General features: G+C 36.5%; 1 protein-coding gene across 5 annotated transcripts in view; it reads left to right on the top strand.

Annotated features, from left to right (window-relative positions):
* The first annotated feature begins 2,299 nt into the window (after positions 1-2,299).
* The window catches only part of SHC3 (SHC adaptor protein 3), a 62,035-nt gene continuing 48,132 nt past the window's right edge, over positions 2,300-16,202 (top strand). Inside the window, exons 1-4 of one of the 5 annotated variants that reach the window (XM_032206124.1) lie at positions 2,300-2,437; positions 3,095-3,109; positions 3,608-3,692; positions 4,589-4,753. In XM_032206124.1, the coding sequence (XP_032062015.1) occupies positions 4,595-4,753 (159 nt within the window). In that variant the 5' untranslated portion in view covers positions 2,300-2,437; positions 3,095-3,109; positions 3,608-3,692; positions 4,589-4,594. Of the gene's footprint in view, positions 2,609-3,094; positions 3,110-3,254; positions 3,288-3,607; positions 3,693-3,955; positions 4,754-16,202 lie in introns of those variants that run through there. The other 4 variants (XM_032206122.1, XM_032206120.1, XM_032206121.1 and 1 more) reach the window with 4 other exon arrangements.

Raw genomic sequence — 16,202 nt, 5'->3', positions numbered from 1 at the left:
AATTGTTTAGAACTTTTTGTAAAGAGAGCATCATAAGTAGTCCCATTACTACTTTGTGTGAGTTGCAGTCAAAATTCATGGCAACATCTATATTTAAGGTTATCTGACACTTTCACTGTTTCTTATAATTTAGCTAATCCTAAATCAGTTTAGAATACTTTCTTTCCAAAATCATTTTATTTCTAATGCTTATCTTTTGAAAATCCATTTGAATCCAAAAGCAATTTTTCCAGCACTGGGCAGGAATGGAAATGGACTTCTAGCACAGTTTTAACATTGTGTAGTATAAATATATACTGCTTACAGTATATATTTACCCTAATGCTGTACTGGAACGAGGTCTGTTTGCTGATTCTGATAATAAAATTAATATTTCTTTCTATATGTGCCACTGAAAATCACCTGTTTTGCATTCAGTAGAGCAACTTACCAAAGATTGTGTAACACTCTGGTTGTGTTGCCAGCGTGTTCCCTATGTATGGTGATAAAAAAATCTGTATCATCGGTGCCTCCTACCTTTGCATTTGTAGCAGTTTAATCCCTGTAAACCTCATCCTAACAAAGGAAACCAAAATTAAGTTTCTCCTCTTTCCTTTCTCTGATCTTACCCTCTGGTATTTTTTTTTTTTTTTTTAATCTCCCCTTTCTGGGTAATAAAACTTCCTTTCTTTAGTTAAGATACAGAATGAAAAAAGTCCTCAAGAGCCACTAGAACGGGAAAAAGGAGGAATGCTGACATGGAGCAGCATTGTTCAAAAAGGTCAAAACAAGAAATAGCCAGAGATGCCAAAATTATCAATAGTTCCTAAGAAACAGTGTACTTCATCAGAGACAGCGAACAATCCCTCACTATGTATGTACTGCTAGCTTTATGTATTATTTTGCTTTTATCAACACTGAGTGTCCACCTGCCATTTTATTACTGAGTCAACAATGGATTCATTTTTCTATGGCCATTTATTACTTACGGCAGTAGCGTCTGGCTCACATCCCTGAAAAAAAAAAAAAAAAAAAAAAAAAAAAAAGAAAAAAAAAAAAGAACAAAAAGCCGCATTTTTAACTTGGATTCACTTTACTAGCTGGCCTAGCATGGTTGCAGAGAGATTAGAGGGAAGGGGTGCATTGAATGTCTTACTGTCAATGGTGCACTGATAACAGTAGTAACAAGCTCAGTGGGTTTAGGCTAGCATGCTACTGTATGCGTGCAAACTACAGAAATGTTGACAGAAATGTTCAAAGATGCCTTACGATGTTCTGGCAGTACAGACAAAGTACAATTTTATTTGTACAATTTGTACAAAGTACAATTAAAATTGCAGACAAAAGACAATTTTAATTGCAACTTAAAAGAGTTAAAAAGTTTTCCTAATTTCATTATTTCCTGGATTTGGATTTGAACCTGCTGCCTGCAAGGCAAAATTTTCTACCTTTTCTGGTCCCTAGAATTACAATAGGCCAAATTTCCAAATGTTCACTTCTCCCACTTCAGGGACAGATTTTCAAAGGAGACCAGTTGCCAATCAGACACTGAAATGAGGACCAGATTTCAAGCCATTAGGAATTTGATGTCTACTGTTCCTCTGTTCTTCTATAGCATTAAATGTCAGATTTCCAGGAGAGCTCAACATCCATCAGATGTCTTGGTAGCTTTTCTGTGTCCACTGAGGCAGTGACAGAAATTAGTCCTGCTGCTGATGGTCTGGGAAACATTTATCCTCTAGATTTCCCTTCACCTCTCTTTCACTGGCCTGATGATCAAACTTCTTTTAAATATTTTAAATATCCAAATATCCACTGTGCTAATAGGGTAAATAAGAATCTGCTTTTTTTTTTTTTTTTTTTTTTCTTCATCAGAATTTTCTGAATGCGGACCTGTGAAATCTGTGAATCTGCTGGTGCACAGACAGCAACTGAATATCAAACAAAATGTGCACATTCATGTTCCCACCCTGGATGTAAATGAACCAGCTGAATGGATATGTCGGGGAGAAACCCAGGTCCGACTCTGCCATTTTCCTCACCTGCCACCCCTCTAGACATCCGGTGCCTTTCTCTGGCGACACCCTTTCTCCTGCAGGGGCTTTGCAATCCTCTTTCGCCTGCTCTGATTCTGGCTTCACTTTCTGGTGTTGCTGCAAAAAAAGAGATACCGCCTGTGCTGGGAATGGGATCTTCCACTATTCAGCAAGCCTTTGCTGAATGAGTCATCAGAGCCGGCTGGTATTGGCTGGGCTGGTGAGCACCCAAGGGATTGCCTGGCAGAGGCTGCGAGGCCTCGCTTCATTCACAGAAATGTGGGGATGCTAGCCAGCCCTTCCATTCACACACACAGCGTCTCATTCACATTTTGCAGTTTTGCTAGCCGCTTCTAACGAAGAGAGCCATTTGGGAGCGATAGGGTTTTCTGGGCAGTAGAGACAAGTAGAAATAAGCCATGGTGTGTATATTTGCTGTTGCTATGCTAGGAGGATGAAGAGAGGAATGAATGCTGTGTGGATGCTGTGGCAGGTTTGCAGTGTGGTGATGAGAGGCTATTCCGCAGATCACTAGAAACCTGCTCTTACACTGACTAGGACATTGCCATTATTCATCACTGCGGGGACAAGAGGTGCTGACTTAATTTACTGTCATAAAATATACTAATTAAATACCTGTATTTAAGCTGTTTTGGCATATTTGCACTTTGTATACTGCAGCCTCTAGTTATGGAAGAAGGAAAGAATACCAGAGGATTTTTCCTTTAAAATGTGCTGCAGTTAGTCATTTGTTTAAAAAACAACTTTGCACAGTGAAACTTCTCTGGTCTGAATTTGATTTTAATGCAGTGTGTATTGTCCTACATCTAAAAGATATTTTGCAAAGAAGATCAATTTATAGAAAAGAACCTGTGGTTTGTAATGGGCACTGTGTTTCACAATGCTATATAAATTTTGCATTAAAAAGAAAAAAAAAGAGAGAGAGAGAGAGAGAAAACAAAAAGAGAGAAATGAAATATTTGCTTTCTTCATTTTTTTTTTCTACTCCTCATATTAACTGTTTGTGACTGACCTGATGTTTAATAAGAGCTGGTGTGTTTTTTTATTCTTTACTGCAGGACATCTGCTTGCTGGTAAATGGACTTTTGAATATTCTCTTAGTACTTTCCAGTTTTTCAGAATTATAAGAAATATTCCAGTGAATTGAAGATCTCTTACACATTTTTCTTCACAGTGAATATCAGTGGTGAAAGAAAAACATCTCTGACGCTTGTTGTTGGACATCAGAAAAATACTTTTCTTCACACATAGGTACTTTATGTAATCCTGCATTAAAATAGAAGGTGGCTGTGGAGTAACAGAGGAGAAGTATTGCTTTCTCTATAAAAAATTGGATGTGACAATTTCCATGAGAAACAGCATTGACACAAATGCATTTGTAAAATCTGTTATGCTGCTTTCGTGAAAGAAAATGTGTATTTTCTTTAGTTCTATCATCTGCTTTTAAAATACTTGTGTTCTTAAAGGTATTCTGAAAACCAGGGTATCTGTGTTTTGCTGGGGGGAGGAAGGGGAATGTGTATGTGTGTCTATTAACCAGATATTTGTTATCTAATTGTGTCTTCTTTTAGATTCACAAGTATGTGAGGTGGAAGAATATTTAAGCAGAAGAATAAAGTGTGGTGTTTTACAAAGGCTGTTAATTCCTTTTTAAAGGTAATTGCCTTTGGTATCAAGAGGGATGGTGGGGGGGAGGAATTAAATGTTGGAAGGAAATATCTGTTTGAGGAGATAGGAAAAGGAAATTTGAGAATTGATTGGTGCTGGTGTGCTGTAAGTGGGTGGATGGCTTTTTTTTTTTTTTTTTTTTTTTTTTTTTTTTTTTTTTTTTGCTACAGGAAGTGATTTGCAGTGTTCACTGAGCCTTTTGTTGAAAAGGGTCCTTCTCATTTGTGTGAGTCATGCTTTTGCTGTGAGCGAGTTGGCAGCTCTAAGCAGGACTGGGATCTCTGTCACAGAAAACTGTTACTTCACCCAACCTTAACGTGGAACCATAAGAAATTTCTTAAATATATCTATTTTTTTTTTTTTTGTTCTTCCTTATACTCCTTGCTTTTTTACCCCCAAATCTTGTTATCTGTCCGTGTTGCTATGAATCGCCTGCTATGTTAGCACAGGCATCTCCTGCGTTGGCATCAGATTTGCCAGAACATATGCAGGAAACTAGATAGAAGGGCATGCTTCAACGTACCAAGTACAACCGCTTCAGGAATGATTCGGTGACATCAGTTGATGATCTTATTCACAATTTGTCCATGAACAGCAAGGTCTCAGCAGTTGCTACGACTTCAACAGCACCTTCCTACCTGGTCTCGCCAGAGGTTCTTCGCAAGGACCAAGAAGATGGACCCACCACCCTGTGTACCCTCATCCATAAAGTGTCCCACTTGAAACTCTCTCATACAGGCAGCCTTTTGGGTATCAAAAACCTGTCCTCTGCAGTAAGGGAGCTTGCTGTCTCCAAGTTGCAGGGAAACTCGAGTGCTTCTAGCTCAGCAGCAGGAGCTTCAGACAACACATGTAACCTTGTCTCTGCTACTTCGTGTTCTCAGCAGGACATGAGCAAGATGAGTATGGGGAAAAAAACACCCTCAGAGGAAATGCACCCGGGAGGTGAAGACTGGAATCAAAGTAGCAGCTTTGTCAATAAACCCTCTCGAGGATGGCTGCACTCGAGTGAGAAGATCCTGGGACCTGGTGTGACGTACATTGTGAAGGTTGGTCGGATTTCTTCCATTCTCTGTTTTTATCAATGAAAAATTCTCTGCTGGTTTTGATGACAGGCTAGACAGGCTGAAAGGATCTCTATTTGTATGCTCCGTTTTTTTTTTTTCCTGTGCATAATGCATGGTATGTAAATGCAGGAAGGCAGGGTTGGAAAGCAGTGCTAATTTCTTATATTAGAGCAAACCTGCAAATAGGCTTTTTGTCAGATAATATTCTACAGCTGTGTAAAAATACTGTTTTTAAGCTAAAAGCTGTTTTTCTTACTTTTCTGGTTGTTCTCCCTCTCTCCTCCCCATTCCAAATTTAGTTTTTCAGTGTTATCTAGCATACTGTATATATCTTGGATACATGGGCTTCCAATATGTCTGGTGCAATCTACAGTAGGAAAGAAAGATACCTTGATGTATGAAGAACTGTTTATCTTGCATGATATTTCAGTTTCAAAATACCTTTAGGGGCATAGGATATGTTTTTAGACTAAAATTATATTTGAAATCTTGTAACACTAAGACATAGAGTGTAATTCTTATCATGTTCCACAAATAGAAATACTGTTGTGGGTAGAGCAGGAAAATGCAGCTTTTTTTTTTACATAATGAGAATTCAGCCACCTTAAATGCTATTGCTCTTTTCAGTTCATTGATGTCAAGTGCAGCAAATCATAAGTTCCTAAGGTAATGTTTTTGTATGTGTTGAAAGCATTTTGAAATGACCTATTACATTAGAGCCTTTAAGAATAAGGTATATGCAGTGTTTTTTGTAGTCAGGTAAGATACTAGTTACACCCGCCAGCACACTGTGAACTAAGTGTAAAAATAATGTTATTGTCCAGAATTCATTCTTCAGTCACCATGCTGTATTTGCGAAGTGGCTTTTGCATATTAAGTGTTAAACTGTTTAGTAGCAGGCTATTAATAAGATTACAAGCCTATTTTAATCTTGTTTTGGGTGTAAAAGTCACAGCATGACTTTGTATCAGGATGCTTTAAAACTGAATGACAGCCTTGTTGCTTAACTCTTAACAGTTTTTCTCAGGTCTCATTATCCATAGCATAGTGCCTATTTAACAGTTAAACTCTAGGAAGCAGTTTTCATTTCTTTCTGTTAGTAGTATATTTTGTTAGTGATGGTAGACTGAGTCAGTTGGCCAATTCAGAGCACCAGTACTCTGAAATAGCACTTTGTGACTGTTTTGAATTTTACTGGGACTAGTAAAGAAAAGGAATGTCAGTGCTACCTTTCCAAATACTAACTGCTGCTGTTACTGTTCGAGAAGTGTCTAGATAAAAATGTCCCACTGATGCTAGATGTAGTCGTGTGGAGACCCTGTCCTTCTTTTGCACTGAAATATTTTAGTTGACTAAAGATCATTACATATTCTCCCATTATCTCAGGAAATTCAGCTGTTTTATTTGTTATTTTGCTTAAGTAGACAGACATTCACTGTGAGAATTCACTGCTGCTGTTTGTTTTACCTGAAAACAAATATAATATTCATTTTCTAAATTTTTCAGTGGTTGACTTTATGTATGCCAAAGGAAACTAAAATCCTTGACTTGAAAAGAAAATTAAAATTATGTACAAGTTGACTTACATTTAAAATTATACATGAACCCATATCTAATACTCATACTAGATACTGATAGTAGAATAGGTATTTTAATTAGCTGATTTCAAATATATGAAAGTGTATTTATACATATCACATGTATTAGAATTTTCAAAACAAATCATTAACACTATCCGACTCCTGTATTTGGTGCTTTTCCTATTGTTAGAATTTATGGATTTGATTTTTTTTTTTTTAATGGAATATTGTTTCTATTGAAACAGGTGATATTTTTAACTTTGTGTTCTCTAGCATATGAAGTCACAAAGATTTTACTAAAGGTTAAAAAGAAATATCAAAATCACTGGTTAATGAATGAATGAAAATAAACCAGCTCTGGTTGGGCCATAGTTTGCCTGTTCATTAAAGTATCTCAGAATTTTCCTCTGCAACTGCAGCATTCATATAGATAAGAATAGAAGTGAAGTTACCACATCATTAAACACTGTTAGTTCCCAGGGCTTTTATGCATTCAGACCATCAAATCAATACATAGATAACACACACTGAAGGGAAACATTCTTTGGATACCTCGTGACTATATTGACTATCTGGGGGACTCATACCATGTTTAATTAGTACCATATGCCTTGCAGAACATTCCATATGCCATTAGTTAAATGAGACAAAAATTGGATTTGTTGTTAACCAGCAAAGCTTTTATCATTTTGTGTGCAAATGTGCACCGGATTATATTTTCTCATTAAACCACGTTCAAACCTTGAACATTATCAGGGTAAATTGTCACTACTGGGCAGATTGATAACTCCTATTGGAATCTCTTGAACTAAGAGAAACAAAGTTCCTACATGCAGTGTATGACAAATCTATGACATTTTTTTATGACACTCTTTCCATTAATTTCTGTTTTCTAAGCCTACAGTGGTCAGCAGAATTAAACCTGCAAAAGTGTAATTTTGCTAACTGTTTTTTTCAGCAATGCTAATCAGGTTTTGTTTGTTTGTTTGTCTGGCCATTTTTTAAATGGGCAGTGTAACTGTAGCTCTTAAAAGTGAGTGTAGGGTTATGATAAATAGGAGCTGTGTTCTGATCTCTGTGGTCTCCTGAGGTGGAATTATTTTCAGCAATAAAACTATGGGCACTTTCTGTATTTTCTTTTTCTCCCTGTGGATTTTATGTTCAATTTTTATACATTATTTTAATGGGAAAATTTCTTCACAAATAAATAAATAAGTTGTGTAGCAAATTAGACTTTGGCTGTAGCCGTTACCTGGGACTTAAAGTGATGAGGTACAGATATTTTACTTAACAGTACTGTTGAACAGTTTAACAAATTACAGAATAATGAAAAAAATGAAATGATTTACAGTGATGGAAGCCATTGAACAGCTTAATGTTTCTCCACAAAGGGACTGATTACTACAGAGTGATTTTAAATGTTCATGTTGTCAAAAATCAAATACATATAATAAAAAAAGTTCAGACTTAGTAACGTAACAGCAGTTGAATGTTTCAGTGGAATCTATTTGTTTCCAATGATAAATGCCTACTGATGAGTTCAATTGGGTAATGGCATAGATGTTTTGAGTTTTGGTGCATTTAATTAAGAGCACAATTGACAATCATGGTAAGAGACAAACATACATCTGCCTTTAGGTAACTGACAGTTGGGTTTTGCAGTAAGTGCTTATGAGTTTAAAACACTATTTTTCAGCAGTTCAAAACTAAAGAAAGCCAAAGCACTCTATATTTTAAATATACTGTACATAGTATAAGTAATGTATAATATAATTTTAAAATCATGTATGCAGAATACCCAAAAGAGCCTTAAAAAGAAGACAGTGGTGTAGAAAAGACTCAGGTAAATCTCATATTATGTACAGATACGAAGATAATATATGGGAGAAGAAGGAAACAGGACTTAATCCTGAAGAAGCACGGCAATCCTTGCAAATATCAAAGTGAAAAGTGAATTAGGTTATTAAGATTATAGCAAAGTATATAGAAAGTGTAATTTCTGTAACATTTTAATGCATTCATATCTTGGGAGGAGATAACACTGACTTATATCTAATGAGAAAAACGGATATCTTTTGTGAAGCCATTCAAACACGTCACCAGGTGAAGGCTTCCGTTCTGTAAACATTTCTGCATGAACTTACAGGAATATTCTGATTGAAATAATTGAGAATACTAGTATATGTGGAAAGTTAAGTATTTGCTTAAGTATGAACTGTATTACTGAGTTACTTGCTCTTATTGCATCCCTTTATGTTGCACTGTAGTGTTGCCTTCACCATACATGCAGGGCAGCTATGATTTTAGCAGATCTCTGCAAGTAGACACCGAGTTAACAAAATCACTTTCCTTTTTAGTGGCTAACGCAGACTGCAAAGCACAACCTTAAATGGAGCTAACATGGTGGAAACTGCAACATATGTGGCCTTCCTGCAGAAGACCTCAGGAAGAACATTTCACTTTTATTTTTTTAAAATTTATTCTTTCTTTTATTTATTTATATATTTATTTTTCCATCTGTTTGAACAAGAATCGGTTTGCTGCTCATTTAAAGTAGGAGCAAAATACAAATGCTTTATGTCTTTGTGGTGGTACTCTGTCTAGCTGTTTGAAAAGTACCCAGTGTACCTGTAAGAAAAAGAGAAGAGGGTTCTTTGCTTCCTTCATACTCCTTTAAATAGACATAAAGTCAAACTTAGTACCTACTTTTTGTCTTTTTATTTATTTTTCAAAAACAGTAACATTACAGCAGGACATTAGTTTCCTTTTTGATTGATGCTCTATTTATCATCTTTCTTTGTAGAAAAATTAGCATTTGTTTTGTTTCATTTTTTAATTTTTGAATTCTGCTTCTCTCGCTCAAGTCACAGTGATGTTAATGGTTTATTAATGACAGTTTGATATGACCTGAGCAAAAACCTAGTAAGTAGGATTTTGTATACGTGGTTCCGTGAATAAGGAAAACATTCCCCAAACATCCTCTTTGTAATGAGTTTATGTATTAAAGAAGTGGGTTCTGTGTTTCATCCAAATGGTGGTAGTAGCACTGAACACTGAGCCTTTAATTCAGATTGTGCTATCCCAGGTACCCAAACAGTTTTAGCCAGAGTTCAAAGACTAATGAGGTTGGGTCATCATTTTGGATTTTAAAGACGCATGCATGCATTTCGTTACCGGACAGAAAAGAAATAGGTGATAAAGGCAGCATTGGTTTTTGCACTTAATTCCTGACAATATACTATATTACTTCGCAGTAATATTCCTTCACATTTGCTTTGCAGTTTTTTGGGCTGTAAAATAAGAATATTAATGCTTGTTACTCTGTCCAAAATGACTTTTTTGAGCTTCCTGCATCTGAGATACTGTGGGTCTGTTGTACAGTGCACTGATATGAAAAGAGAGTTTCTCACAGAAATTAAATCAGATCCTATGAGCAGAAATCATACAGTAGAGTCTTTAATTATAATATTATTCTAATTACAGGAATCAAGTATTATTACTGTACATTTGCACACCTTTCAGTGAAAGAACAGCACCTAATGATTTCAGTGCTGAAGGATCCAATGCTCAATATCAATGTCTGGTTGGCAGTACAGCTAGGGTGTTTCCAAAATGCCATGGAAGCTTTGACATAATTTCTGCACCTAGGGTTATTTTGTAAGTGACACAATTGGGGCACTGTTAATGTTGATTTGAATAGTTGAATTCAGAACTACATTTTTTTTTAAAGCAAAAATGATACAGTTTTAAAATCCACAGATAAATTTTGCAAATTGATTTAGGAGGCAAAACTGCATTCAGCCAGAATTCTTTCTCTGTTTTTCTCTTAGAAATTGCACTGTTGTGTTCTTTACTTGTTCTCAAATAATGGTTATAGTAAGAATATCATGTGTCCACCATAAATATCATCCACAAATACAAAGAAAACATGGGGATAAAACAAAACCTTCAGACAAAACCCATGGCTTTCTTTGCTGCTAATGCCTTTGCTGCTAGTGGCAAGACAGGCTTTTGTCTTGGCTACAGGGCACTTAACCCAGCCACACAACCGATTGAGAAATGTTTCCATTAGCACACCAACTGTTCTTTTGCACTAGACTGGCTTTGTTTTGTTGTAGGAAGTTGGAGTGCATGCACAAAGCATCAGTATTAAATTTTCTGGGTGTTTGCTATGGGAAAAATGCAGATCGGGCCTGGGACAGTGCCAGAGACAGCAGTCCTTCCTGGCTGCTAACTCTTGGTCAGGGTGAAGAATGCCGTGGAAGAGCAATGAAACAAATTCCATAGTTACAGTGAAACAAGTGGTTCAATACTGCTTCCGTGCATTTCTTTCAGTATTCATATCTTATGCAATTCTGCACACTGACAACAGCCTTCAACACAGCTTTACTTCTGGCTGAGCCAGGCTGGCCTGGGGCAGAGCCCCTTCCTTCTGGGTTACAGTGGGAACAAGGATGGGGCCCAGTGCAGCCAAGTGCCAGTCACCGTACATTTTAGAGAGGGATGGGGGCAATTTCATTAGGGTAATCTAGCATGTTTGTATAATAAGTCAGAGTTATTCCCATAGATTTTTTTTCAAACAAGTTTTTCATAGGGCCAGAAGAGATTTCCATCTCAAAAAGTTGACTCTGACAAGCCAAGTCAGGGCTAAAAGTTATGAAAAACAGGTTGAAAAAACTCTTTCAAAGTAGACAAAAGTGTCAAGTAAGAATACAAAACAAGTGAAAATAAACGAGGTGCAGAGAGACACAAAGAAAATAGTGTGAGGTAAACAGAAAAATCTGCTTAGGCTTTCTTTTTTTTTTTTTTCTTCCCCCCCCAAGGCACCACCACATGATATTTACTGTTAGTGGGGTTTTTTTTGTCTCTTTCTCTCTCTCTCTCTCTCTTTCTTTTTTTTAATCTCAGACCAAATCCTGAAATCTGATATGATAATTGACCAAATACCAGAAATAACAAGGAAAAGACTGAAATGGAGATACAGTATCTTGGGGACTGCTTGGCACCATTTGTTCCCTGGATTTGCTGTTGTACTAATAAATCTTTATTCCCATGTTTTGCTCTTCTTAGCACAGAAATGATACAAAGGAGGGCATGTCTCACCGGAAACCAGCATCATGAGTGGTATTTGACACTGTATGACTCTGATGAAGCAATTGTCGAAAACAGAGCTGTCTCTTTGCTTATAGACAAGCTTTTTCAGTTAGCCACAAGGTGTTTTAAAAGTACCCTTAACTCCCCTAGAAATTAAGTATTTCCGAAATGACACTGTCTCCACCCAATGCACGGGCCAGACTTTATTTCCAGGTGTTGAGCACTGGTGCTGCAATTTCACTCATTTTGGCCTGCTTTCCTGCTGAAGTGTGAGCAGGAATGGAGAGGAGGCCAGGTGGGCAAGTTGTGGGGAGTCCCAGTGTGAGGCTGCCCTACAAACATGGTGAAAAAAGTACTGTCCAGGTGTGGTGAACCTACCCCAAAGTGGGCTAGAGGCAGCAGCTAGGAAGCAACAGAAGCCCAGCGTGCTCCTACTCCTGCTCCTCTTACCCTAACTGTGTTGGGGCAGGACAAAACCCGTCAGGATTAATGAGCTTGACAAGGGCTATGTAAGAAACCTTGCTGCTCTGCTGGCAACACAGCAGTAAGTTTTGCTCATGTTAGAGACTTTGTCTGGTATATTTTGTTGGCTTGATATTAGCAATATTTATGATTTTTTAAAATTATTTTTATTTTTTATTTTTTGGTTCAGAGTTCTTAAATTCAATGCAGGTTGTTCAGTGGTAGGCAGAGTTTGCTATGTGATAGATGTCTGCAGAACTAGAACTCAACCCTTGTTGAAGATTTATCCTTCTGTCATTTTGGACCTTCTGTAAACAAATTTTATAGTCAAAAAATAAGCAGAGACCACTAAGTAAATAGAACCATTACCTCTCTTGAAGGATGTGCAGTTCTGTCAAAGAGCTGGAAATGGAGCTGGTCTGTGGGGAAAGAGCTGGGTGCTGGTGTGCCCTGTTTGAGCTGGCTTCGTCCTCAGGGCCCCTGACAAGGGTTGTGGGGAGGGATCCTGGTAAGGCTGGTGGCCCCTTATGGGAGTCCTTGTGGACCCCTAGCCTTCCAGGGTTCTTCAGGGCTTCTCTGCTGCATGAAGAGGCTGTAGAGATTTGTTGTGCTGGTCCATGATGCCTCTCACCTTACCTCCTCTGTTCTGCATATTGGAAGTTATACATGGGGTGCTCTTATTGCAAACACAACTGTCGAGTACATTTTGTTAAATTCAAGAAAGTTGAAGATTGGTAAAGATTCAGGTATAAAAATGTATTTTAATTGCTAGACTCCTGTGACAAAAAACAGGGGTACCTGTACCATTGATATATGAAAGCACTCTCTCTCCCTCCCTGTGTATTTTGGATTGTCTGTTTTAACACTGACCCTGTCCTTCCAAAATCACACCTTCAAATGTACAGTTTTGAAAACATCAGTATAGCTTTTCAAAAACTTAGCTCAGGTTTAGACTCAGCTTAGTGGAAAAGCACCTGTTACATCTTCCACATTCTGTCTCTGTGCTTTAATAATACTCCTCATCAAGCAGTTCTACTTAATTTCTAAGGTAATGTAAGTTCTTTATTAAAGGGATATATCTACAGTCTCTATATGGTTTTGAATATCTAATTAAGATGTTCAGCTATTGAAGCATAATGTTTTGGCTGCAGAAGCTTTTGCATGTTTGTGTTAGAGGAAATCTGATGCAGAACATAAGCTGCTACAGCTAATCTTCATGGTTCTTTAAAAGGAAGTATATCTTAGTGGTTATTCAAGGTAGCAAGCAAAACAGTCTGGAAAATGTTCACTCAATTAAAGTATGCATCTGTGCAAATGAGACATTTAATTTGTGATATTGTACTGCATATTGTAAGTGTTCACATTGATTAGTATCACATTGCAGTAATTGCATTCACCTTGCTTAATATTCCTTAAAAATTTAACCTGAAAGTATAGAATTAAAGTTTTTCCACATGCAGCCTGCTTTTCACTAAAACTTTTGGCACATCCAAAAAATAGAGGCATAATGCAGAACATGCTTGTATATGAAATGATAGTATAAGTGGTTGTCCAATGTGTGTACTACTGATTCTAGCATTTCTGATTATTTTTTTTTATGCAAAAATATGCATCTATAAGATAATAACAAAAGAAATATTGCACATGCAAAACTACTGATACTTTTGTGTGTATGTGTGTGTGTGTGTGTAATCTTGTGAAAGCCCAATCCATTTGGCATCTGCAGTGTATGAATATTTTTCAGCTAGGTGTTGGCAATCTTCTTTCATCCTCACACCAATAAGAAGTAAGAAAAAGGTCTTTTATTTGAAGATGTGTTGTTTTCAACCCCATTTGAGATGGAGATTAGAAAATTGTCAGAAGCAAAATTTGCTTCCCAGCAGTATCTTTCCCCTTACTAGCAAGAAATGAGACCTTAGAGTTGACTTAAGAAATTGCTTTTCAAGATAAGAAAAAATATATTCTTCTTCCCCTAGCTGAATACTTGGTGTCCCCCCCCCCCCTTTTTTTTTTAAAGAAGTTCTGAATCATTATCCTATGATTTGATTTTGAGATGCTGCCAGAAAGCTTTCATGGGGGGAAAATGTAAAACCAATATTAATGTATTGTGAAAATTATAGTATCCCAATTGGAATGGATATTTCTTTTGATACATTTTTGTTTCTTTGTTGGTTTTGTTTTGTTTTTCCTTCATGGTAAAATGCCCTGCATTCTCATGTTTTGTGAAGCTCTCTACAACTACTTGAGTCTACAACTCTGATACAAGAAAGTAGAAAAATTCCTATTTATTCTAGTAAAACCAAGTGAAAATACATTTTAGCAACAGAATGAAACTATACTTAGAAGTCTGGAGAAAATATTGTACAATGTTGCACAGCTTTTCTTCAGATTTCCCCTTTTCCTAGCAACTGTTAATATTTAATTATGTAAAATCTTAATAATACTTCAGAATTACATTAACAGATGTAGAAACTATTGCTTGATATTGTTCTACCTTCTATCCTTCTGTCCTCATATTGGTGGCACATTTTCTTTGGCAAATGTTGCACTCTCTTTCTGGGCATCATTCTCAAAAATATTTGGAGGCATTGAAAACATGTTCATATTTTCTTTAAGGACTCTGTTTATAAGAATCCCTAGCTACTAAAGAAGGACTTTAAAGATTTTCTGATCTCTGTGGGGAAAAGAAAGGAGAACATATTTCCATCTTTTTCAGTTGGCAAATCCGGGTATCTTCTTATATAAAAATATATAAGTCCTTTCGTTACTAGATATATAGAGCTCATATTTTTAATTTACAACTGTCCACAAAATATTATTATACTTACATTTATTTGTGTGCTCCTTTTTTTTTTTTTTTTTTTTTGGCACTGCATATTTTGGCATACTTGTAGTAAATATAATGGTGTCTGTATAAATATAATTAAAAACATCCATGTGTTTATTTTGTATATATACAATATAAAATAAAAATGATTGTTTGACTTGTTACGGTGGATTGATTCTTTATAATTTGAACAAAATCACATGAAACATTTATAAAAATTCTTTATATAAACATTCTTTAAACAGTTGAGCAAAATCACATGAAACATAGATAAAAATAGTTGCCTTCCTTTGTTTAGAAGCTGATATTTCTACTAGCAAGGTGTCAGACTTAAGAAGAATCTAGATGAAAAAGTTTCACAGTTTTTCTCTATTAATTAGTCAATGTAAGACACTTTGTTCTATCATTGATCTTAGGATCCCTCTGGAAGTCAGTGTCCCTTTACTTATGTGATTGAAATCCTTCATGAAAATCTTCAGGAAATTCTCTGTAAGAGGATTTATATGATTAAAGCTAGGCATCTAGCAAATATGCAGTGACTCACAGTCATGCAGTGAAAATTTTAAAACGTGACCTTTCTTTTTATTATTTTGCACTTTGCATGATAAACAAACACTGTTACTGTTTGGTGCAGTGAATCAAAATATATCAAGACACAGATATACAAAGAAAGCCTAATTTCCCTGCAGTCTCTTAGGAAAGTGCTTTATAACTCTACTATGATAATGAAATCAAGAGCTTATGAAGACTACCTTTTTTTTTTTTTTTTTCCTCCAAAAGAGTTTAGTAGTATAATTTTAGCAGCATTACTGATATTGAAAATCCAAGCTTTCAGTTCAAAGAACAAAACAGAGACTTTTCTGTATTTACACTGTATTTACAATACATTGTAAATCTCACAAATTGCCAAAATATCAAAAATATCATTGATTTATACTAAAAATAATATTTTAATTAAAAAAATAAAATACGTAAGTCATACAGGAGGCATAGATCTCACACAAAATACATGTGTTTGTCTCCTACATCCTTTTATTGCAGTTGTGCAAAAAAATCTTATGTTCAAGTCATAGAATCATAGAATGGTAGGGGTTGGAAGGGACCTTAAGGACCATCTAGTTCCAACCTCCCTGACATGGGGGGCATTTCCGCTAAACCAGGTTGCTCAAGCTTTCAACACCTCCAGGTATCCACATGCACAGTTTCTCCGGGCAACCTGCTCCAGTGCCTCACCACTCTCTGAGTGAAGAATTTCTTCCTAATGTCTAATCTAAACCTAACATCTTTTAGTTTAAAGCAGTAGGGGGGCTCCAGAGCTGAACACAGCACTCCAGGTGGGGTCTCACAAAAGCAGAGCAGGGGGGGAACTACATTCCTCACCCTTCTGGCCATGCAGCTTTTGATGCAGCCCAGGATATGGTTGGCTTTCCAGGCTGCAAGTGCACATTGCTGGCTCATGTTTGGCTTC

This window comes from Aythya fuligula, chromosome Z (assembly GCF_009819795.1).
Source record: "Aythya fuligula isolate bAytFul2 chromosome Z, bAytFul2.pri, whole genome shotgun sequence".
Lineage (NCBI taxonomy): Eukaryota > Metazoa > Chordata > Aves > Anseriformes > Anatidae > Aythya > Aythya fuligula.
This window is presented reverse-complemented; position numbering and strand designations above follow the sequence as displayed.